The sequence below is a fragment of the Bubalus bubalis genome, chromosome 1, assembly GCF_019923935.1.
Source record: "Bubalus bubalis isolate 160015118507 breed Murrah chromosome 1, NDDB_SH_1, whole genome shotgun sequence".
NCBI classification, from domain to species: domain Eukaryota; kingdom Metazoa; phylum Chordata; class Mammalia; order Artiodactyla; family Bovidae; genus Bubalus; species Bubalus bubalis.
The window spans coordinates 9734107-9758379 of NC_059157.1; the positions used below are offsets into that span (position 1 = coordinate 9734107).

Consider the following 24273-nt stretch of genomic DNA (forward strand, 5'->3'; position numbering starts at 1 on the left):
CGAGAAGATAGGGATTTCTGGGTGTGTTTCTGCAGAATGGCGTGCAGTGAGTCCTGTGTGCAAACATTCTTGAGAGATCAGAGCCTTGGAGGAGTGGCACTGCCTGTGCCTAGGGCGACCCCAGCACGTAGTAAATGCTCAGCAAAACCCAGGCGATGATTAAGGGGGATCTGAGTGAGGCTGTAGGAGATGCTGGTCTCAGGCAGAGGCTGTCCAGTAAATGCCATGGCAAGTCTGAGGGGCTGGAGTCCTTGGGAGCCTTGGGCTCTGCAGAGCCTGCTGGAGTCTACATTCCAAACTCACACATCCTGACAGGGCACAAGGGGTCGGAGAGGGACAAGTGGCCAGGGAGCAGGCGCACGTGTGTGCGTCCTCAGAGGCTGTCCCAGGCTGGGGGCTTGTTTGCTACTCACTGCTCTGGATGTCCTCAGCCAGCCCCGGGCAGTACATGCACAAGACTGACAGATATGGTTCCACGGCCTGGGGCCTGGGGTAAGGCGTGTGGGCCCAGCAGAGGCAAACGCCTCTGAGTCAGGATCACGGAGGCCGATTTTACAAGTGAAGAAAATGGTGCCATCAAAAGGGGTGTGAGTCAGCCTTGAAGCTCCTGGCGATGCCAAGCAGAAGAGAGTGGTGTGAGGGGTTCCTCCCACCCTGCCGCACCGCCTTCGCCCCGCAACAGAGAAGAGTTGTGTGTTCTCTGCATGGATGCTAAAAGGGTATCTATTTTTAGTTTAGTTTTTGCCTTTGTAGAATGGATCTCAGGTAGGTGCTCTTTGACCCACCTTTTTGTGTAAACTTTCGATTGCCATGGTTCTTCCATCCACTGGGGTGTTGTGCGCCCTCATTCACGTGGCGATTCTACCTCAGTTTATTCTTCCCCCTCTGGCAGATGCAGATGCAAACTCTGGCTGGAAACCAGAGCTTTCACCTGCCTGTGGATGGTTAATGGAGGGACCTGGACCGCCACACTCTTGCCTCTGAGTATCACCAGGAAGGGGAGGGGGGCAGCAGCCAGTCAGCAGAGAGGGCTTCATCCCAAGAAACAGGGAACCCTCAGGTTCTTCAGGTTGGTTGTATCTGACATTTGTCCTGATCGCAGCCACTTCACAGAGGTTCCAGGTCCACAGCTCAGCCTCTTGGGAGTGTGTAGTGAATGGAAGGTGAGCGTGCAGCCTCTCCAGACCCTGGGAGCTGGTCCCAGGTGGCGGCTTCAGTTGTGTGCTCTCTGCCCCATTTCTCCCTTGGGCATTGTTTCATGAAAGTCCAGTGTGCTTCCATTTCTGGAGCACTTTCCATGTTTTTTTTTTTTTTCTTCTTCTAAGGTTGCTTGATCTGCTGTCATGGCAACCAGTCTTGCATCCCCCAACTCATGCAGAGGGAGGTGTGAAGGGACAAGACAGACCCAGCCTGTCCATAGGGGTTTCTGGTCCCTAGAGGCACTGGAGGGAGTTGGGGAGTCACTGAGGAGGTGTTTATAAACTGGTGTGTTTGTCTCCAAATCTTAGTTTTCTGAAGGCCAGGAAGGCGAGTGGGAAAGGTGTTTTCTGTGCTCCAGAAGGACAGTGGCGGGGCCTGAAGGGGGTGGAGCAAAGATCAAGACCCAGTCACAAGAACACCAAGGTGGGCTCCAATTTGGGCCCTTTTTCACAAAGAAGGAGGCCAAGGCTTATTTGTTTTGTGCTGAGAATGACCCAGCCCCGATCCTTACACCTTTCCTCCTTTGAGCAGTGTTTGATCCCTTCCAATTTTGGTGAAACAAAACAGGAACCATTTCAGTAGCATTTTCAATATTAATAATTTTAATTTTAAAATGTGTCTGATTTGGGGGACTTCCCTGGCAGTTAAGACTTCAACCTCCGATGCAGGAGGTGTGGGTTCAATCCCTGGTTGGGGAGCTAAGGTCCCACACGCCTTGCCACCAAAGAGTCAAACAGCAGAAGCAATATTGTAACAAATTGAATAAAAGACTTTAAAAATGACCCACATAAAAAAACTTTTTTAAAAAAAGTGGCTGATTTTAAATGGCAGTGGCATGCCTCCTGGCTGTTTCACATTCACAAGCAGAGGCAGTTTCGTTTTAATTGGTGGCATTTTCAGTCAACCGTTCAGCTTGTCAAAGTTGAAAGAGACAGGAGTCCAGTCTTCCTACACTGGGCACTGGGGGCAGAGCCGCCCAGAGTGGTGGCCTCGGTAGCCCAGTGCTTTGCCAGGGGCGGGCACGTGGCGTGCCATGGAGGGTCTTGGTTGGATTAAGAAGAGCCAGCCAGACTGGGTGGAGGGATGGGGTGGTTTTGCAGGCTGTCAGGCCAAGCAGGGAGAGCAGGAGTAAGTACCAAATTTCAGGGTGAGTCAGACTATAGATGGTCAGGCAGGCAGAATGAATGGGAAGAAGGCCCTGCCTCCCAGTTTGATTCCAATAAATGCAGAGAAGAGCATCTGGGCCCTGAGGTCACTTCCAGCTTCCCAGATTTCACCTGGATAGTCGAGGCTCCCTAGGATCTGCCCACATGAATTCCGGGCAGGGTGTCTGCCTTTCATTTTCATATTTTTTTAAATGGTGGCTCCTTAGATGGGCAGTAGGGCAACAGACTGAAGGGCTCACTGTGCTGAATTCCACCACGGGGAGGCAGTCAGGATGGGGGCTGAGCCGATGGACACAGTCAGCCCGGCCTTGGTACCTGACTGTCGCTTACAGGCCTGTTTACTCCATCCTCACCTTAGGTTCTCAACTAGTCAATGAGAAGGATGACTCTACCTGCCTCTTGGAAGAATGAAGTCAAGTGGGAAGGCCCTTAGCACTAAGCCCAGCTCAGGAGCCCCACCTAATATGCTTATCATAGTACACATCTTTATTCCTTCTGGGTCTAGAGCTTCACAAGGGTCCAACACTGAGGAGCTGTTTTAGATGCAGCCCCTGATACTGATGGCTTAGAGCTCAACACTCAGAAAACAGATCATGGCATCCAGTCCCATTATTTCATGGCAAATAGATGGGGAAACAGTGGAAACAGTGGCTGACTTTAGTTTTTGGGGCTCCAAAATCACTGCACATGGTGATTGCAGCCATGAAATTAAAAGACGATTACTCCTTGAAAAGAAAGTTATGGCCAACCTAGACAGCATATTCAAAAGCAGAGACATTACTTTGCCAACAAAGATCTGTCTAGTTAAGGCTATGGTTTTTCCAGTAGTCATGTATAGATGTGAGACTTGGACTATAAAGAAAGCTGAGTGCAGAAGAATTGATTCTTTTGATCTGTGGTGTTGGAGAAGACTCTTGAGAGTCCCTTGGACTGCAAGGAGATCCAACCAGTCTATCCTAAAGGAAATCAGTCCTGAGGGTTCATTGGAAGGACTGATGTTGAAGCTGAAACTCCAATACTTTGGCCACCTGATGCGAAGAGCTGACTCATTGGAAAATACCCTGATTCTGAGAAAGACTGAAGGCAGGAGGAGAAGGGGACGAGAGAGGATGAGATGCCTGGATGGCATCACTGACTCAATGGACATGGGTTTGAGTGAAATCTGGGAGTTGGTGATGGACAGGGAGGCCTGGCGTGCTGCAGTTCATGGGGCCGAAAAGAGTTGGACACGACTGAGCAACTGAACTGAACTAACTGATACTGATGAGTTCACAAAGTCATATGGATTGGCAGTCTGGGAAATGCAGAAATCTGCCCCTAAGTGAGAGAGCAATTCTTTGGTTGAAATTGCCAAGAGTCTTAAATCCTATTTTTTAAAAAATATTAATTTATTTGGCTGCACCAAGTCTTAACTGTGACATCTTCATCTTTAGTTGAGGCATGTGGGATCTAGCTCCCTGTCCAGGGATCAAATCTGGGCCCCCTGTATTGGGAGCATGAAGTCTTAGCCCCTGGCCCACTATAAAAATCCCTTAAATCCTATTTTTTAAAGGACTAGTGAGGGAGGAGAGTAGGTGAAGGAGTAGATTAGGTTGTTAGACCTTACAGATGAGCTTTGGAGTGAAAATGCCCAAATCTGTGATGAGATACCCAAAGGTGAGGATCACCGAGCTGCAGGTGTCTCTCTCTAAGGGCTAGGGGCACAGAGGTGTCGCCCAGGGGATCATGACGGCTGTTGGCTATCATAGAGCTGCTCCAGTGAGTGGCCGTGCATGCAGAAAGTTGGTCCACGTCCAGCTTTTGGGTGGTGTGTTCTTCCTTTATGTCCCCCTGGGAGCAGGTCACAGCAGGAAGAGTGCAAGTGGGCAAGGGAGAGGGTGGGACGCACTTCTTAGCAAAATGCTCCATCTGTGACTGTCAGTGCCTACTGACAACAAGAGGAGATTTGAAGCATTCATGAAGTATGAGGTCTTCACAGGCATCCAGCCCCAGTATCAGCTGCCAGCGGAATTCAGTGAAAACAAGACATTTTGGTGGATGATATTAATATACAACAAAAAGCCTGTGATGGCAATAAAGGCTATGATTTTAGCACACTGATGGTGTCATCTTCCCCCTTACTCTTGAAGGTGGTTCTATTTATTTCTCTGCTTCAATATTTACAGCCTCCTTCCTGAAAATAAGAATAACGATAATACAAAAATAATAACATTTGTAACAGTGGTGGTAATATCTGTTTTTGAGTGTCTGCCATATGTCACAGTCTTTGTTAGATGTTTTCCATCTACATCTTCTCCAGTCATCACAATAACCCTGGGAGAATGTTTACCCCATTTCACAAATGAGGAAAACAGGGCTCAAGGAGGATATATAACTTGCTCACAGACCTAGTTGGTGAGGGACCAAACCTGCATCTGAACTAATGTCTTGTTTCCCTCTAAAGAGCCCTGCATAGGTTTGGGGATTTTTGAGACAGAAGCTATTTTAGTATTATTAGAAATGGAATGGAATGAAGAATATCAATCTTGGCTACCAAGCCTCCGGTTTCTTTGGGTTTTCAGCCTGTGTTTCTCAAATCTGCTCTTGAGGAGCAGGAAGAGACAGAAAGGCAAGTTTCCTTATCTGCCTTTGATTGAAGATCCTGAAAAAGGCCATCCCTGGCACCATGAACAATGCATTGGGACCTGCCTCTCCTCCTTCCATCTGGACCTTCAGCTTGGTGTCCCCTTTTCTTCTTGCATTGTACTGCCTCCTCCCCTTATGCTGCATAATCCCGAATTAGCCCCGCCAGTGCCCTTCGGATGTGTCTTACGCCGACTGATAGCAAGATTCCCCCCTACCCCCGCCCCCCGTGCCAGGGAAAAGAATTAGCTCGAGCTGGAACCCATTTCCCTTCACCCTAATCCTAACAGTTCTCAAATTTTCAACTCTAATAGAACTGGAAGAGTTCTTTAAGATTCTTCTCATCTCTTTAAATCCTGTAGTTTGTTTGTTTGTTTTGCTTACTTTTTGACATATCTTTTTTTTAAATTTTATTTTATTTTTAAACTTTACAATATTGTATTAGTTTTGCCAAATATCGAAATGACTAGAACAAATAATTTCACAATTTGTATGGAAATACAAAAAAAACTCGAATAGCCAAAGCTATCTTGAGAAAGAAGAATGGAACTGGAGGAATCAACCTACCTGACTTCAGGCTCTACTACAAAGCCACAGTTATCAAGACAGTATGGTACTGGCACAAAGACAGAAATATTGATCAATGGAACAAAATAGAAAGCCCAGAGATAAATCCATGCACATATGGACACCTTATCTTTGACAAAGGAGGCAAGAATATACAATGGATTAAAGACAATCTCTTTAACAAGTGGTGCTGGGAAATCTGGTCAACCACTTGTAAAAGAATGAAACTAGAACACTTTCTAACACCATACACAAAAATAAACTCAAAATGGATTAAAGATCTCAACGTAAGACCAGAAACTATAAAACTCCTAGAGGAGAACATAGGCAAAACACTCTCCGACATACATCACAGCAGGATCCTCTATGACCCACCTCCCAGAATATTGGAAATAAAAGCAAAAATAAACAAATGGGACCTAATTAACCTTAAAACTTCTGCACAACAAAGGAAACTATTAGCAAGGTGAAAAGACAGCCTTCAGAATGGGAGAAAATAGCAAATGAAGCAACTGACAAACAACTAATCTCAAAAATATACAAGCAACTCCTACAGCTCAACTCCAGAAAAATAAATGACCCAATCAAAAAATGGGCCAAAGAACTAAATAGACATTTCTCCAAAGAAGACATACAGATGGCTAACAAACACATGAAAAGATGCTCAACATCACTCATTATCAGAGAAATGCAAATCAAAACCACTATGAGGTACCATTTCACTCCAGTCAGAATGGCTGCGATCCAAAAGTCTACAAGCAATAAATGCTGGAGAGGGTGTGGAGAAAAGGGAACCCTCTTACACTGTTGGTGGGAATGCAAACTAGTACAGCCACTATGGAGAACAGTGTGGAGATTCCTTAAAACACTGGAAATAGAACTGCCTTATGATCCAGCAATCCCACTGCTGGGCATACACACTAAGGAAACCAGAAGGGAAAGAGACACGTGTACCCCAATGTTCATCACAGCACTGTTTATAATAGCCAGGACATGGAAGCAACCTAGATGCCCATCAGCAGATGAATGGATAAGAAAGCTGTGGTACATATACACAATGGAGTATTACTCAGCCATTAAAAAGAATACATTTGAATCAGTTCTAATGAGGTGGATGAAGCTTTTTTTTTTTTTTACCAGCGCATTATACTTGCCGCCTGTGTCTTAGGTATTTGGTGGGTATCTGTCTTCTCATTAAATAGCTCAGAAAGATTTGGAAGACAGGAAATGTGCCTTCTTTTATCCTGATGTCATCCTGATACATAGCAGATGCTCAATAACCATTATTTGGTTATTTTAAAATTTTGGCTGTGCTACGTCTTTGTTGCAGTGCATGGGCTTTCTCTAGTTGTGGTGTGCAGGTTCTGGGCCTTCCCTTGTTGTGGCCTGTGGGCTGGCTCACTAGTTGCAGTGCCCAGGCTTCATTACCCCAAGCATGTGGGATCTTAATTCCCCAACCAGGGATCAAATCTGAGTCTCCTTTATTGGAAGGGGGATTCTTAACCACTGGGCTACCATGAAAGCTCCCCCTCCCCAAACCATTACTGAATAAATAGAAGCTCCCCCTCTGTATTTTCTTTTTTTTATTACCCTCAGCTCCACCTCTGCACCTTCCACTGTCACTGATACATATTTAAGTAGGTCTGTTGCTTTATAGAGACCTGGGCTAGCACAGAAGAATCTGATCACGTTCCTGTTCTAATATTGCCTCCAATTCTACTCTGGGCCTTGATTTTCATAAAATACAGGTAGCACTTTCCTTGTTAATGGTAAAGAGTTGAAGTTCTTCAAACCTTCAATGTTTGCTTTGAAATGTGCCAGGATGGGGAATACTGAGAAAGCTTTTGTTCAGGACAGTTTCAAGTCTTGGAAATCAAACTCCTTCTCTCCTTCCTTTCCTTACTTTTTTCTCCTCCATCACAATGTCCCAGCCTCAGAGTTCAGTACAGTCAGCATGTTCTTAGAGTTGGGGGTCACCACGCATTGGCTCTGAGCCAGTAGGATTGGTCAGTAAGTGATCAACGGTCCAGCTCTGTTGCAGCTCTAGCGATGATTCAGCACCATGGACAAGGCTAAGGAAAGCTTCAAGTTTTCCTCCCTTTTCTTCCCAGCTCTCCTATACTTCTGAAGGCTAGGGAAGCTAAGATCCTCTTCTAAACAACCTGGAGAAGGGGAGCAAGTAGCAGCTTTCCCCTTTGGGAATTCCACTTTTTGAATCATAAATCAGACCTTCTGGTCGTCTAAAGTAACTAACACAGAGAGAGTTCTCTTGTCTTGGAGAAAAGGCCTCCTGCACAGACTAGACTGATACTTGTTCCCTGATGGTCTCCTACTGTAAATTAAATTATTCCAGGCCTTGTCAATTTCGGGGGGGGGGGTGGTCTTTATGGTCCTCTTCCTGCATGTGGGCTTATTCAAGTCAATATTCTTATATAAAACAGTGGAAAAAGCCAGGATATTTTCTTCTTCCTTTGATTTTTTTTTTTTTTTTAGTATACACACTTTATATTCTGCCTTTAAAGCTATTTCTGCTGCACAGCTGCTTTACCGAGACTCAGACTCCTACGGGCCCCACTTGGTCCGCCATGTACCTTGAATATCCTTTCACACTGTTTGATTTCTGCAGTCGGTTGTATAATGAGGAGGGAGTATGCAGTGAGTCTGGAGATTCCTATTAACCAGGTCACCCATGAATCTATTTTTGTGCTCTTCTTTATTAGAAATAGCAGGGAACATGATAATATTTAAACACAACTGCTTAGAGGAGCTTGGCTTCAAAATACACCTTCCAAAGTTTTCTTTTCCCATTTGACATTTCAAAATGTTGTACTACGTTTTCACATCATCAAAGCGCCTCCTCTCCATTTGCATTCCAAGCTGTGAATACAGACCGTTGCAAATGACAGTAGATATTTCAGAGGGTCATTTGGATTCGTGATCCTCTGCCCACATATTGGGAATGTTTCATTCTGTTCTTGGCGCTGCCTTTGAAGATGGTCCATAAAAAGATACACACAGACCAAGATGATAAAGGAGGACAGGGGTTGGGAATAGATGGAAGAGAGCTATCTCCAGTGCTTGAAGGAGGGGACCTCATGAGAAAAGGGAGTAGAATTATTCTGTATCGTTCCCAGAGACAGAGCCAATGAATGGAATGTACAAGGGCACAGATTTTGATTCAACCTAAAGAGTGGGTAGAGACTAGCGCTGCCAGACTCTGGAGCAGGTTGTCATGTGAGGTAGAGTGCCTCCAGGCACTATAGGTGCTGAACTCCAGGTTGACCGGGCTGTCTGCCCAGAATGATCCTTCCAGAAATAACAGGTCCATTTCAGCTGTGAGAATCACTTGTCCTTACTCCTTGGCATTACTGTCGAAACTCGGGGCATTGGAAACCACAGGTGCTCTTGTCTCTTGGCGGCAGAAACTCTGAATCCTTTTGAGTGGCTTAATACAAATGTCCTCATGAGCCATGACAGCCAAAGTCAAGGTAGAAAGGGATTTTGGAGTTGTTGAGGCAGGCAGCCTTTTGTTTCAGGAAGATATTTTATTCTTGAGACATAGCTATTTATTTATTTGTTTAAAATGTATTTATTTATAAAATTTTGTTTATTTATGTATTTATTTCTGGCTGTGCAGGGTCTTTGTGGCTGCACACGGGCTTTCTCTAGTTGTGGCGATGGGAGCCATCTCTTGTTGCAGGGCATGGGCTCTAGAGAGCTCAGTAGTTGTGGCTGACGGACTTAGTTGCCCTGAGGCACATGAAATCTTCCCAGATCAGGGGTCAAATCTGTGTTCCTTGCATTGGCAGGTGGATTTTTAACCAGTGGACCACCAGAGAAGCTCAGCAACCCAACTATTTAGATGATTTGTAAAAATGTCTTCAATTGGATGGCAATCTTTCATTTGGTGCATTAATCAAGACTTGCCCAATATCTTACCAACATCGGTATGCCATTAAAAATAGGATAGTGATCCCTTTTAAACAAAGGGAGTTCTACAGTTTATATTACCTTCTCCTCTTTTGATATTCTCCACAATTCTCCAAGGAGGCATGGAAAATAGTATTTTCTCAATTTTTCTAGGAAGAAAACAGACCTACAGGGCTTAGTGACTCATCTGTATCATGCAGCTGGCAAGCCGTGCTCCACCTGGGATGGAGCTGGAAAGTGGGAATTGGAACCACGGAAGCTGGGCCAGTGCCCGAGCATCACCAATGTGGCTTTGGGCAGTTTCATGTGTACAGTGAGGGCGTTGGAGTAGGCTGAGTTCCAGGGGCCCACCCCACCCTACCATCTGGGCTTTTCTGGCCTTGGCACCTGGCAGAGTCCTTACTCTTTGCCTGGCAGGTAGGGGGGAAGATGAAGTGAAATTCTGGGTTGGAGAAAAGCATCATGATGTGCAGGTGTGTGTTTCCAGGGTGGTGACATTATATGTGATACATTTCTGTGTCAGATCACTTGCACAAACTTGCAAACATTGGCTGCATTGTTTTTGCCATGCTGTGCAGTATGTGGGATCTTAGTTCCCTAACCAGGGATCGAACTTGTGTTCCCTGAATTGGGAGCTCAGAGCCTTAACCACTGAACCTCCAGGGAAGTCCCTGGCTGCATTGTAATTCAGAGTTTGGAATTTGAGGATGTTTGTTTGCCTTTGCAGGTTCAATTGTGGTGTGGAGGGGTAGAAATAATTTTTATGAATTTCCTTTGCCCTACATGTAGACAAGTCAGTAGGAATCATGAGGGCTCCTCACTTTATAAGATATAGGCTTGCAAAAGAAAGCAGTAGTTTAGCCTGATTTTATTTTTTAATTGTCTAAGTATACCTGTGCATGCATGCATGCTAAGTCGCTTCAGTCATGTCTGCCTCTGTGACCCTAGGACTGCAGCTTGCCAGTCTCCTCTGTCTACAGGATTCTCCAGGCAAGAATATGGGAGTGGGTTGCTGTGTCCTCCTCCAGGGGATCTTCCTGACTGACCCAGGGATCGAACCCACGTCTTTTACTTCTAACCTGCATTGGCAGGCAGGTTTTTTGCCACTAGCGCCACCTGGGAAGCCCCCAAGTATAGCTGTTGAACTCAAAACTCTATTTGATATTGCTTGAAAGCCCCTTGGGGCTTCCCTGGTGGCTCAGATGGTAAAGAATCTGCCCATAATGTGGGAGACCTGGGTTCGATCCCTGGGTTGGGAAGATCCCTTAAAGGAGAACATGGCAACCCACTCCAGCATTCTTGCCTGGAGAATCCCCATGGACAGAGGAGTCTGACTGGCTACAGTCCATGGGGTCACAAAGAGTCAGACATGACCGAGTGACTGAGTTTGTACAAGGCTCTTGACAAAGCTAACCTGTTTCATTGTACTACAAAAGCAATTCATATTCATTGCAGAAAATTTAAGAAGAAAGAAAATCATGTCATTATCTATAATCTCCCAAAGACAGCTGCTACTAACATTCTGTTAAAACTTCCTGGAATGTTTTTCTGCACACCTCTACATGTTTTAAAAGAAATTAGTATAATACTGTACATACTGATTTGTAAGCCTTTGCTGTTAATGATAAACGTTTTCCTACTTTACTAAATATTCTATGAAAATATTTGATCCGAGTGTGGATTTGGGAGGTATATAGTATTCTAGCAAGCTGATGTATCAAAATTCATTTAACCTAGTTCCTACTCTTGGCTATATTGGGTGCTTACAGTATTTTGGTAATATAAATTATTTTTGAAGATATCTTCTCACATAAATTCTTAGCAATACAGTAGACGTAAGTCTGATTTGTCATACATAGAAAACTAAAGTTGGATTTCAGGTTTTTAGAGTATCAGCCAAGCTGTTACTCTCAACCATTTATGAGAAAATGGTCCACTATACACTTTCTAAAGGTGACTGACAAGGTCACCCCAAAGGTGTGGGGAGATCTCCCCTGCTGCCACCGTTGGTGGATCTGGTACCAAGCTCCTGGCTCCTTCACACCCTTAATGTCCTACATAAACACCAGGGCGGTGGGTTCATCTCTCTCTTCTGTTGATTCTCTTCTAGCCTGATGAAGTCCTCCGATATCGATCAGGACTTATTTACAGACAGTTACTGCAAGGTGTGCAGCGCACAGCTGATATCGGAATCTCAGCGTGTGGCCCACTACGAGGTAAGAACAGCTTTTCCCACCCAGGGTGTTCAGATGGAGGAAAGAGCAGCCTGAGTCAAGGTCATGGGGCTTGAGGGTTCTGCCTCTGGACTTGGGGCAGATCTGAAGAACCACGGGGCTTGAGCACACAGTCTGAGATCAGGTCAGGAGAGACGTGCATGTGTGGGGTTGCAAAGAGGGCTGAAGATGGCATTTTCAGGCCCCTGGTGGTTTCCCAGGTACTGCTTTTCCCTTTGGACCTCAGCCCCACCAGGAGTCCAGTGGGCTTGTCTGCTCATTGAATCTGTCACTGCTCATCTCTGAAGTTCCTTCCAGGGATGCATTAGCGCCAGCTTCTCTGTCCTTCTCTGACGCTTGAAGGGAACCTCAGAGGCCCTTTCTCCATTGCTGGGGGGGACACAACGGCAGCAGTGGCCCAGCACCAGATCCTTCCGCCTTCTGGCTGCTGCTCCCAAAGGGTTTATCAGCAGAAAGATGTCGCCCGCAGGGAGATAATCGAGTTTTAAAGTCCAAATATTCTCGAAGGACATAACTCAGTGGCTTTGACTTTTAAGGATGGGAGCTCAAAAGGCTGCTTTTTGATCCATTTTTTGGGAAGAGAGCATCAGAGGAGAGAGATCAACCTGTTTCTGAGGGGGGAATGAGGGGCACATGTGGAGAAAAGGGGCCCATGGCCCCCCAGATGCTGCCCAGGGCCTGTAGCTGTGCAAGAAAACACACATCAGTGAGAACACGAGCTTTCAAGGGTAATAATTTGTAAGTAATTTTAGATTGGAGGGCTTAGCCAGCAATTTTCTTTTTGTCTGTCGCATCTGACAAATGCCAGTTGTCACTGTCACTCACCACACTCCTCTGAGTCTCAGATTCCTCCGAGCACGGGGAAAACAATAATAACCGCACGCACACACACACACCCCGGGACCCGTTCCTTGGCCCCTGTGTGCTCCTTGGGGTTTTGTGGTGACCAGATGAGAGCCCTTGAAATGGTTATTTGCACAAATGCTTTGGCAGCTAGAACATGTGCCCAACATGCAAAATTACATTGTTTCTCATTATCTACTCTGTGGCAGCAGTGTTTGGACGATGGCAAAGAAAACTTGCTCTTCAGAGAAAAACTTAGAAAAGTCAGCCTCTGCAAAAAAAAAGTCAGCATATTCTTTTGTCAGTAGGCAATCAAGTGGAAGAAGAAGAAAATGTGAACACAAAAGGGTGCTCTAAAGTGGAAGGTAGACATCTTTTGAAATGAATTTCTAAATTCATTAGATATTGCTTTGTAAACACATATGGTTTTTTTTTATTAATTCCATTTCCTCATTGAAGGAAACTCAGGATATTTGTCCCTGCTCTGAAATTCCATAGCCCATTATGTTCTCTCTTTATTAGACCTTTTGGGTTCCCTTTTTATCATTTTAGTAGATTCTAGTAAGGAGCTTCCCTGATCGCTCAGTTGGTAAAGAATCTGCCTGCAATGCAGGAGACCCCAGTTCGATTCCTGGGTTGGGAAGATACACTGGATAAGGATTAGGCTACCCAATGCAGTATTCTTGGGCTTCCCTTGTGGGTCAGCTGGTAAAGAATCTACCTGTGATGCAGGAGACTTGAGTTTGATCCCTGGGTTTGGAAGATCCCCTGGAGAAGGGAAAGGCTACCCACTCCAGTATTCTGGCCTAGAGAATTCCATGGACTGTATATAGTTGTGGGGTCAGAAAGATTCAGACACAACTGAGGGACTTTCACTACTAGATTCTTATGACCAGAAACAGAGGTTATTCATCTGCTCTTCCGTAATTCCTGTAACAGTGTCTGCCGGCCTATCAGAGCCACTCACTGAACTTTTGTTTGCAAAAATAACCTGGTGACCCTGTCCAGGCACTCCTTTGTTATTACCTGAGCTAGAAAGGTAATGTCAGAAAATCAAAAACATCAATTCTTTTTAAAGGAAAAAAAATCTTAGCTGCTCAGTTACAGATTTAGTTATTTGAACTCAGCTTTTCCTCTCACCGCACTGTACTGTCTATGGCCCAATCTAAGGGTTTAGAAGATGTGTTAGGATTTGTTGCAAGTAGCACAGGTGAGCCTCCCTGGTGGCTCAGACAGTAAAGTCATCTGCTTGCAGATGGAGACCCGGGTTCCATCCCTGGTTTGGGAAGATCCCCTGGAGAAGGAAATGGCAACCGACTCTAGTACTCTTGCCTGGAGAATTCCATGGACGGAGGAACCTAGTAAGCTACAGTCCATGGGGTTGCAAATAGTTGAACATGACTGAGTGACTTCACTTACCTTTAGCACAGGTGAGATAGAGAAGTGAAAACAATTACAGTAGACCTTCAGTTAGCAGAGTTACACATTATCAGAGCAACATGAGGTACATTCCACTTAACCAGGGATGGGACCTCTGAGCGACGGTTCATGCCCTGCCTCCAGGCAGCGGTGGGCCCTTCTTTCAGGAGAAACAGGAGCTGAAAAGCTGCAGGGGGTGCAGACATGGCTGAGTCAGGACCAAGCACACCTTGTGTAGTCGCTGGTCTTCTGGCTTTGGTTAGGAGAAATCCTTCATTCCTCATCTCCAGGAGGATGACCTCTCACATGATCCCCAAGGCTGTCTGAGAACAGGTTTTGTGATGCAATTCATCCCTGCCTCCTCCGCACACCCCCTCTGCTGGAACTGAGTATAGCGTGGGTCTCTGTGAGTCTTGTGGCCAGAATTTGGCCTGTATACACCAGTGCTGGATTAAATCTCCAAGATGGAGTTTGCCTCTTGATGAAAGTGAAAGTGGAGAATGAAAAAGTTGGCTTAAAGCTCAACATTCAGAAAACTAAGATCATGGCATCTGGTCCCATCACTTCATGACAGATAGATGAGGAAACAGGGGAAACAGTGTCAGACTTTATTTTTTTGGGCTCCAAAAGCACTGTAGATGGTGATTACAGCCATGGAATTAAAAGATGCTTACTCCTTGGAAGGAAAGTTATGACCAACCTAGATAGCATATTCAAAAGCAGAGACATTACTTTGCCAACAAAGGTCCGTCTAGTCAAGGCTATAGTTTTTCCTGTGGTCATGAATGGATGTGAGAATTGGACTGTGAAGAAAGCTGAGCACCGAAGAATTGATGCTTTTGAACTGTGGTGTTGGAGAAGACTCTTGAGAGTTCCTTGGACTGCAAGGAGATCCAACCAGTCCATTCTGAAGGAGATCAGCCCTGGGATTTCTTTGGAAGGAATGATGCTAAAGTTGAAACTCCAATACTTTGGCCACCTCATGCGAAGAGTTGACTCATTGGAAAAGACTTTGATGCTGGGAGGGATTGGGGGCAGGAGGAGTAGGGGACGACAGAGGATGAGATGGCTGGATGGCATCACTGACTCGATGGACACGAGTTTGGGTGAACTCCGGGAGTTGGTGATGGACAGGAAGGCCTGGCGTGCTGCAATTCATGGGGTTGCAAAGAGTCGGACACGACTGAGCGACTGAACTGAACTGAACTGAGAAAGAAATAGCTTGATTGTTTTGCCAGGCATAGGGGGGTCACAGTGGGCTAATGCCCTCAAGATGGTGTGTTCACCCTAAAGCAGGTATTGAGGAGTCTCACAGTGTTCAAGAAGTAGGGTGTGGCCAGCTTGTGATTGGTCGATGAGGAAATCATGGCGAGTCAGCATCATTAACTTCTGCTCCCAGTTGGTCTAGGATCTGCATCCATGTGGGCAGCAGACAGTTACCTTCTTCCGCCTGCTGGGGGTTTCATTGTCTGCAAAACAACTCAAAGGACATGACTGACAGTGTTATCTGTAGCCCTTGAGGAAGAACTAAGTTCCTTGCCTTTGTTTAATGGCTAACATAATTATTATTTTGTTTTGCTTGACTGTTTTCCTGTCTGCATTTTCTCACTTCTCTGATTAAATTTATTCTTTGACTAAAATTTTTCTACAGACAAAAGGTAGGCAGAGAACGTGGCCGGGGGTCTATTCTAGGAAGACCCCATAGGGTCATGTTTGTTACAGTCCCCAAACTCACGTTGGCCATGTGGTCACATTTACTCTCAATACTCTATCACTGATTTTTTGCTTGAGTATGATTTTACTCTCAGTTTGACCAGATCACATTCCCAGCCCTCTGTGGGGCCAATCAGTGACAATCTACTGTGTTTTTTCTGCGTGCCCAGCACTCTTAGTGTTTGCTATCACAGGGGTTCTGGGTTATATCAGGAGTAGTCTGCCCCTAAGAAGCTCATAAACTCCACTGGAAGGAAAAGCTATGAATACTTTGGTGTGGTACCTGTGTGTATGATACCAAGAACAGAACCTGTAGATTCTGTTCCTAGGGAGAGGCTGATCTAATGTAATATAAACAAAGTGTCCATTCTTGTGTCCATTTGGGTTTGTGATATGTATGCTATGTGGTGCTGTTAAATTTTTGGATCTTCGCAAATTCCAAATTCAAAAAGGTGAGTCATCACCAAGATCTATTATGGTCAAGAGAGATTTGTGGGGGATGACATGAATTACCAAGGCTTCAGTGGATTGGAGTAGGAAATAGCAACCCACTCCAGTATTCTTGCCTGGAAAATTGCATGAACAGAGGAGCCTGGCGGACTGTAGTCCATGGGGTTGCAAGGAGTAGGACACGGCTGAGCATGCATGCATGATGGATGGTTTAAATTTAGTGATTACTGGAATAAGGGGACTTGGAATCTCCAAGGAGTCCTAAGGAGACCAGCCTGACTGGACTGAAAGATTTTTGCTAGAGAGGCTGGCAGCACCTTCAAGTAGGGTGGGATCAAGAGGTAAGGAAACGGGAACCTGGACTCTTCTGAGGCTCTCAAGTTTTTGAGAGCATAAAAAATAACTGAGCCTTTCTGAATGATAGCTTGTTTATGGTGGTCAAGATGTATTGTTGAGAAAAGAACAGTTCTTTAGGTAAGTTTTGCCAAGAGCTTAGCGTGCCAATCCACTGAAGTTGGAGAGAAAAAACACAGCAGATGTGTAATGGCTAATAGCTTCATGCCCCATTTAAAAGCCTGAACCTTTGTATAGGAGGGCAGAACAACCTAATATATGTCTAATGGACCAAGCACTTCGATGCTATACTTTTAAGATCTCTTTTCGCATGTGAACTTTGGGAGTGAAAAAAGAAGAAACATAATGAAATTATTGCTTCTCTTATTTGCTAAGCATTAATAACATGTTAATGTTTCGGTAGAAAATATAATTAGATGCTGTCTCTTCTCACTGGTTGAATAGTCTGAATCAGTAGAACAAGTAGATGCAGACAGAGAGGGGAAAGAGAAAGCTTTCAGATGAACATACCTGAATGTTACAGAAGTTAAAAATCATTTCCTAGTGAGGCCATGAGGGAAGGTGTGGTTTTCTAGGTACAGGAAGAAGAGGATCCCAACCCTATGAGAATCGAAGCCAAAAGGGCAGAAAGATTATTTCTTGGAGTAAAACTAAAGCAAGATGATGTATGATCGGATCTAGAAGGAAACAGAAAACTCCTGTTAGGCAGACCCAAGGAAGTCGGTCATCACAGTGCCAGCCCGGAGTGCGTGTCTGTTCTGTGAACCCTAATATCCCTTGTGTTGTAATTAATCATTTTTTGTGAACTCCATGTCTCAGAGGCACCTCCAAACAAGATGGTGAGCTTCCTGAAGGCACACTGGAGTCACGCCTTGTGTTTCTAATTTATTAATATTTCCACACTTGGCCCATGGTTGTTGCTCACGGGCACTTTGAGGTTGATGAAGAGGCTGGGCTGGGACTGGTGGAGGAAGGCGGTGGGGCAGGTTTCACAGAAGGCTTGATGGCTATACCAGAAGAGGCGACTCTGTAGACTGGAAGTCACTCGGTACTCGGAGTGACCTTCAAGGTAGAGGTGACAGTTCCATAGATACAGGAAAGACGGTTCTCCAAACTGATGGGAAAGCCTTCAACCATCTCTGAGTCTCGTAGTAATGAGGGTTCTGGCAAGTGCACCCCTTTAGCTCACCCAGGAAAGTCAGAATCTAGTATTTCTATCATCAGCAGGAGCAGGCACTGGGGCATACTGAACAGATTGTTCGGTTTCACCTGCTTTGATGGCCTTCCAACACAACTCTGGCCTTCCCTAGCTTCTGTCTAAAGTGGGGAATAGCCAAAGGGCACTTTCCTAGTTTCTCTGGGTCAAATAGTAAATGGGACATAAGTGTTTTGTGGGTAGAGCCAACAGGGTAAACCCGAGGTCCCTAATAAGTGCTGATTAGTGTCTTTACCTTTTGGTGCTAACAGTGCCTCTATTTGGGGCTCCCCTGGTGGCTCAGTGGTCAAGAACCTGCCTGCCAATGCAGGAGGCATAAGAGACATGGGTTTGATCCCTGGATCAGGAAGCTACCCTAGAAGAGGGCATGGCAACCCACTCCAGTATTCTCGCCTGGACAATCACATGGACGGAGGAGTCTGGCGGGCTCCAGCCCATGGGGTCACAAAGAGTTGGACACGACTGAAGTGACTTAGCACAGCACAACGTCTCTGTTACTTCCTCGCTCTTCATTCCTCACCCCTTCATCTCCCCTTTGCTTCTTCTTCGGGATAATTGCCTGAGTGAGCGTGCAGCCTAGACAACTCCCGACCCATGTATGAGATTTGGGGGTGAACAGTATGTTGTTTCTGCTGCCCATTGGACCTGCCAGGTGCCAGGCTAACTGGGCTCCCTTTATCCTCACACCTCTCCTGGTAATGCTGGTGATGTGCTCTGGGAGATTCGAGGACTGACTGGGGGAGGATAATAAGAGATCCTTATCTCTTGTTCCTGTGGAGGTACCTACTGTGTACTGTGCATTGAGAACCTCTGTTTTCTCTTCAGATGTCTTGGAGTCACGGCATGCTTAATTTATCCCAGATGCTTTTATTATTAATAATACAATTATCGGTGCATCTGCCAGGGCTAAAGCAGCTCTTAACTACCTTTCATCATGTCTTTGGTTGCCTGATACTCTCCAGAGTCAGTATCTTGATCATTTCAGGGAACTCCCTTGAGCTTTTGTGAAATTTGTAGCCATTCTTATGTTTTTCCACTGTCTATTCCAGCAGGTCTGGTCATTCTACCTTTTATCAGTTATTATTGGCCAAAACGGTTCATGGGCACATAAAATGAATGCTTAATAGAGAAGCTACAGTGAAATGAACAATACGAGGCCAAGGAACACACTCAACTCCAGAAGACACGGACACTGACCAAGAGCAGTTACCAGATGCTGTGCTTAATGCTCATTGGTTTAGAGCGGATGTTTGATGAGTTTTCATTTGCTGAGAGCATAATGATATTGGTTAATGGACTTTAGAAGCCAGGCCACACTCCATTGGCTAGAACTCAGTTACATGGTCCCATTTAAGCTCTGAGGAAGTTGGGGAATGCTCCTTAAACATGCAAGGAAGTAAAATGGGTGCAGCAAATACCTAGGGTCATCTTTGCCACGTCAACCCCTCTCGTCACCATCACAGTCTTCCTGTGGCAGGTGGAGAACACACATCTCCTCTCCATGGCAACAAACCCCAAGTGCTACTCAGTCACTGCTGACAGCTCAGATTTCAGGATCTCCAGGAGGGGGATGGGTCTCCCTATCAGCTGTGGATGTGAATCCTGTTGGCTCGACAACCTATGACCAGAAGAGAAACTACACCTCTTCTCCTCTTCACTTGAGAGTGGTGAAGGCAGCAGAACATTTTCCATCAGAAAAAGGAAGAAAAGAAGGCAAAGAGTAACCACTAGTTCACAGCAGAGTTGGCATCCTGCTGTGCAGCCATTGGGAAGTTTCTCTTTGCAGGGAGTGGGGGAAGTTGCCCAAATAGATTCTGATCTTTGCCTCTGGGAGGGAGTTTCATGTTCATTTTCCCCAATGACCCTGGCTCTGCCCCCAGAGCACGTCCCTGTCCATCCATTGTCCTCCTTGTTACACGTGAGATGAATCCTGGATCCCACATCCTCCTTGGGGACTGCCAGCATTCACAGCCCACTTCCTGCCTGAGATTGATTTAAGGCTTGGAGATCATTCAAAGCTTTTCTAATTCAAGATCATAACGGCTTTAGTAATACAATTCTCTCAGTGATACAGAAGGCTTCTGATTTGTTTCCTTTCAGAAAGCTCTGCATGTCATAACCATACGATTTTTCCTAGGCGTAATTTCAAGGCTGTTTATTTTATTACTTCCTCACCTCTGTGCCTCTATTTTTCAGTTTAATGGTGGCTACCGTGAGGTTATCTGAAAGTGGGTGGAAAGACCACATCCTTAATCTGATTTTTGCCACAGGCCTGAGTCACAATGTGTAACTGAGAAATCTCACAGAGTCTCCAACACACACAGCCTTTTAAAATGACAGAGAGGGAAGAGGGAAGGGCACAATAGGGGCAGGAGGTTAAGAGGTACTAAGTACTTTGTATAAAATAAATAAGTGGACTTCTCTGGTGGTCTGCTGCTGCTGCTACTAAGTCACTTCAGTCGTGTCCAACTCTGTGTGACCCCACAGATGGCAGCCCACCAGGCTCCCCCGTCCCTGGCATTCTCCAGGCAAGAACACTGGAGTGGGTTGCCATTTCCTTCTCCAATGCAGAAAAGTGAAAAGTGTCCGACTTTTCTTCAGTGTCCGACTTGTCACTTCAGTCGTGTCCGACTCTTCGCAACCCCATGGACTACAGCTTACCAGGATCCTCCGTCCATGGGATTTTCCAGGCAAGAGTACTGGAGTGGGGTGCCATTGCCTTCTCTGTCTGGTGGTCTAGTGGCTAAGAATCTATCAGGGGACAGAGGTTCGATCCTGGATCCGGGAAGATTCTACTTGCCTCAGGGCAACTAAGCTCATGTGGCACAACTACTGAGCCTGTGCACCCTGGAGCCTGTGCCCCACAGCAAGCGAAGTCCCTGCAATCAGGAGCCTGTGCACCCTGGAGCCTGTGCTCCATAGCAAGCGAAGTCCCTGCAATCAGGAGCCTGTGCACCTTGGAGCCTGTGCACCTTGGAGCCTGTGCCCCACAGCAAGCGAAGTCCCTGCAATCAGGAGCCTGTGCACCCTGGAGCCTGTGCACTCTGGAGCTTGTGCTTCACAGCAAGCGAAGTCCCTGCAATCAAGAGCCTGTGCACCGCAACTAGAGAGGCCCCCCCATTCACTGAAACTAGAGAAGTCCTGTGCACAGCAATGAAGTCTCAGCATAGCCAAAATATATACATAAACAAAGTTAAAAAAATAAGCTACAAGTGAAAAGAAGAGAATAAGCTATGAGGATGTATTGTTCAGCACAGGGAACATCGCCTATGTTTTATAATAGCCATAAATAGAGTATGAGCTATAAAAATCTGAGATCATTGTGTTGCACGCCTGAAATTAATAAAATATTGTAAAGCAACTATACTTCAATTTAAAAAAAAAGGTTAAAAATGACATCTCTCACTTTGAAGTGACTAGAAGCAATTAGCAAATGACTTTTCCAACTCTCTAGGTCTCAAATTTCTGGAATAGCTATATTTAGTTGATTTCTACTTGCTAGTGTATCAGTGACACATCATATTAATAGCTCTTATAGTTGATTCTTTTATAAAAAACATGCCCAACATCAATAACAGGCAAGTAGACATTACCTGTTCATCTACAAGGTAACATCTAGCCAGGCAATCTCTTTTTTCCATCCTCCTCTGGCTCTTTTAGAATCTTAACCACCTCTGAGTGCAGAACCATCCAGTTCTTGCATCATAAGCTCCAGAGGCACGTCTGCACTCCAGGCTGTTGTAGGCAGTAGCTTTGCCAATATTTTGTCACGAATAGCCTGGATCCACTCTGTAAGTCCCCTTAACTCTTCACCTGCTAAGCCAGTGCTAAATATATATATATATATATATATATATATATATATATATATATATTTTGTTTTGTTAAGGGTGAACCACCATTTCTATCTTAGGCAAGGTAGGCTAAAATGCAGTCACAAAAATCTCAGCATCTTAGAAATAAATGTTATGGTTGCCCATGTTGTAGCCCATTGTGGGTTAGCAGAGGTCATTCTGTAACATGCAGTTATCTAGGACTAAGTTTGACCGAGGCTCCACCATCTTGGCTCCTGACAAAGATGACAGATAGTTGCTCTGAGTATCCAAGTCCAGCTGGCATCTGGGGAACCGAAAGACAATGTGGGTGACTCTGCAGGACATTTTAGGGGCCAGGCCTGCAAGTGACAATGCCACACCCACTCACCTTCTACTGGCTGGAGTTCGGTCCTGTCTCTTCTTCTGTCTGCATGCGAGGCTGGGCAAGGTGGTTTAGCTGGGTGCCCAGGAGGAAAGTGAAGCCTGTCTGGTGAACATGCAGCATCGCCTCTGTGCACGACGTGCGTGTGATGCTAGAGCGGGATTGGTGGTTCGGGCCTGCTGTGGGTTTGCTGGGGGTGGAGAGTGGGCGGGAGAAGAAAGAGGAAGGGAAGATAGGCTGTGCATCCCCCAGGGAGTGCTTTGGGCAAACAGACGCATAGGAGACCACTCCGGGAATCAAGTCCCCGGGGGCCACTGTGAACTGGATGCCGACTTCATTTCCAGGCTGCGTGGAAAGCTGAATCTACCGTGTGTCATTTAAGAGACAAAGGAATAAAACGCTATTAACCAAGAAGGTTTTCTCCAGCTCCTCTGACTTAATTGGTTAAGCACAGAGATGGTCTAGTTGGAGTTTGGTACCCATGTGTGTTCTCAGCTGGTGTCCCACATGCACTTCTGTGTCTGAAGGTGTACTCCTGATGTATCCATGGAGAGATGTACTCCACGTCCACCTACTCCTCCATCATCTTGTTCTTAGTTGGAGTTTGGAGCCTGTGTTATGAGCGGTGTGTCTGATTGTAGGGTGCTCCCCACCTCTACTCTGCCTTTTCAGCCCCCCATCAGGTCTCCCAGGCTCTGAGCTCTGGGCCTCCTGGGTGGTGAGCAGCCTACTCACCCCACACTCAAGGTTCTGGGAGCCATCCCAGAGGGGCGGCTCTCTGTCTGCAGGCAGACGTTAGGGATCTGCCCTGGGTTCACCATCTGCTAAAGGTGGATGTTTGAGAGAAATTTCTCTTTGCTCTCCCTTGTTCTTCTGCTTGAGAGGCTGCTTTGTCACCTGCCCCTCAACTCTGATCTTGTTTCATGGTTTGCTTTATCCACCAAATTCAAGGCCACGTCCAGCAACAGGATTCTGTGAGAGCCTTTCTCTTACTCACTTTACCCCGTATGCTATGCTGCTCTTTTCCCTGATTTATTTTAAATCTGTACCTCTCAATTATTTGTTTCATCCTTTTGCATTAGAGGTGGATGTTGTTTTGATATGACTTCTTAAAGTCTTTGAGGAAAATAGCAGGGGATAAACGTATTAATATTTAATCCTTATTTTTAGCATTTTATTTATTTTTTTGGAAGAAGGGGACAAATTATAGGGCTCAACTTCTTTAAAATGTGGAAGGGTATATAATATGAAGATTCTTACACTTATTCCCATCTCTCAACTCTCAAACTCTCCATCTCAGAAGAATCAGAGGTGACTGATTTTCTTTCAACAGTCCATGGGGTCGCAAAGAGTTGGACACGACTGAGCGACTTCACTTTCTACTTTCTTTTCTTTCTATGCATATCAAAGAAAGTGAAAGTGAAAGTGAAGTCACTCAGTCATGCCCGACTTTTTGTGACCCCATGGACTATAGCCTACCAGGCTCCTCTGTCCATGGGATTTTCTGGGCAGTAGTACTTGAGTGGATTGCCATTTCCTACTCCAGCGGATCTTCCCGACCCAGGATGGAACCCAGGTCTCCCGCATTGTAGACAGGTGCTTTACCGTCTGAGCCACCAGGGAGGTCCAAGCAACTTAATTTTTAAAAAATTTTTATTGGAGTATAGTTGATTTACAGTCTTGTATTAGTTTCAGGTATACAGCAGAGTTTATCAGTTATATTAACGCAGTGTTGTGCATAGTCATTTAGTCACATCCGACTCTTTGCCACCCCATGGACTGCAGCCCACCAGACTCTTCTGTCCATGAAGTGGGTTGCCAAGACCTCCTTCAGGGCATCGTCCTGACCCAGGGATCGAATCCAGGTCTCCCACATTGCAGGCAGATTCTTTATCGTCTGAGTCACCAGGGAAGCCCACATATGCATATATTCTCTCTTTTTATGATTCTTTTCCCATACAGGCCAGTACAGAGTATTGAGTAGAGTTCCCTGTGCTGTATAGTAGCTCGTTATTACTTATCTATTTTATACATAGCAGTGTACATATGTCAGTCCCAAGCTCCTAATTTCTCCCCACCCCCTACTTCCCCTCCCTGCACCACCCCTCCGTAACCGTAAGTTTGTTTTCTACATCTGTGACTCTATTTCCGTTTTGTAAATAAGTTCATTTGTACCAGCTTTTTAAGATTCCCACATATAAACAATATCATCTGATATTTGTTTTTGACCTATTTCTCTCAGTATGACAATCTCTAGGTCCATCCATGTTGCTGCAATTTAATTTTTCCTTTCATTTACTTTCCACAAATGCATACTAGACACTCCATGTTTCATCCGTTTTAATTGTGGCTTAGATTCTCA

General features: G+C 45.4%; 1 protein-coding gene across 1 annotated transcript in view; it reads left to right on the forward strand.

Annotated features, from left to right (window-relative positions):
• Positions 1-24273, forward strand: part of ZMAT4 (zinc finger matrin-type 4) — a 372856-nt gene that overhangs the window by 69077 nt on the left and 279506 nt on the right. The window contains exon 2 of the mRNA XM_006078622.4: positions 11596-11701. Within this exon, the coding sequence (XP_006078684.2) occupies positions 11600-11701 (102 nt within the window). The 5' untranslated portion in view covers positions 11596-11599. The remainder of the gene's footprint in view (positions 1-11595; positions 11702-24273) is intronic.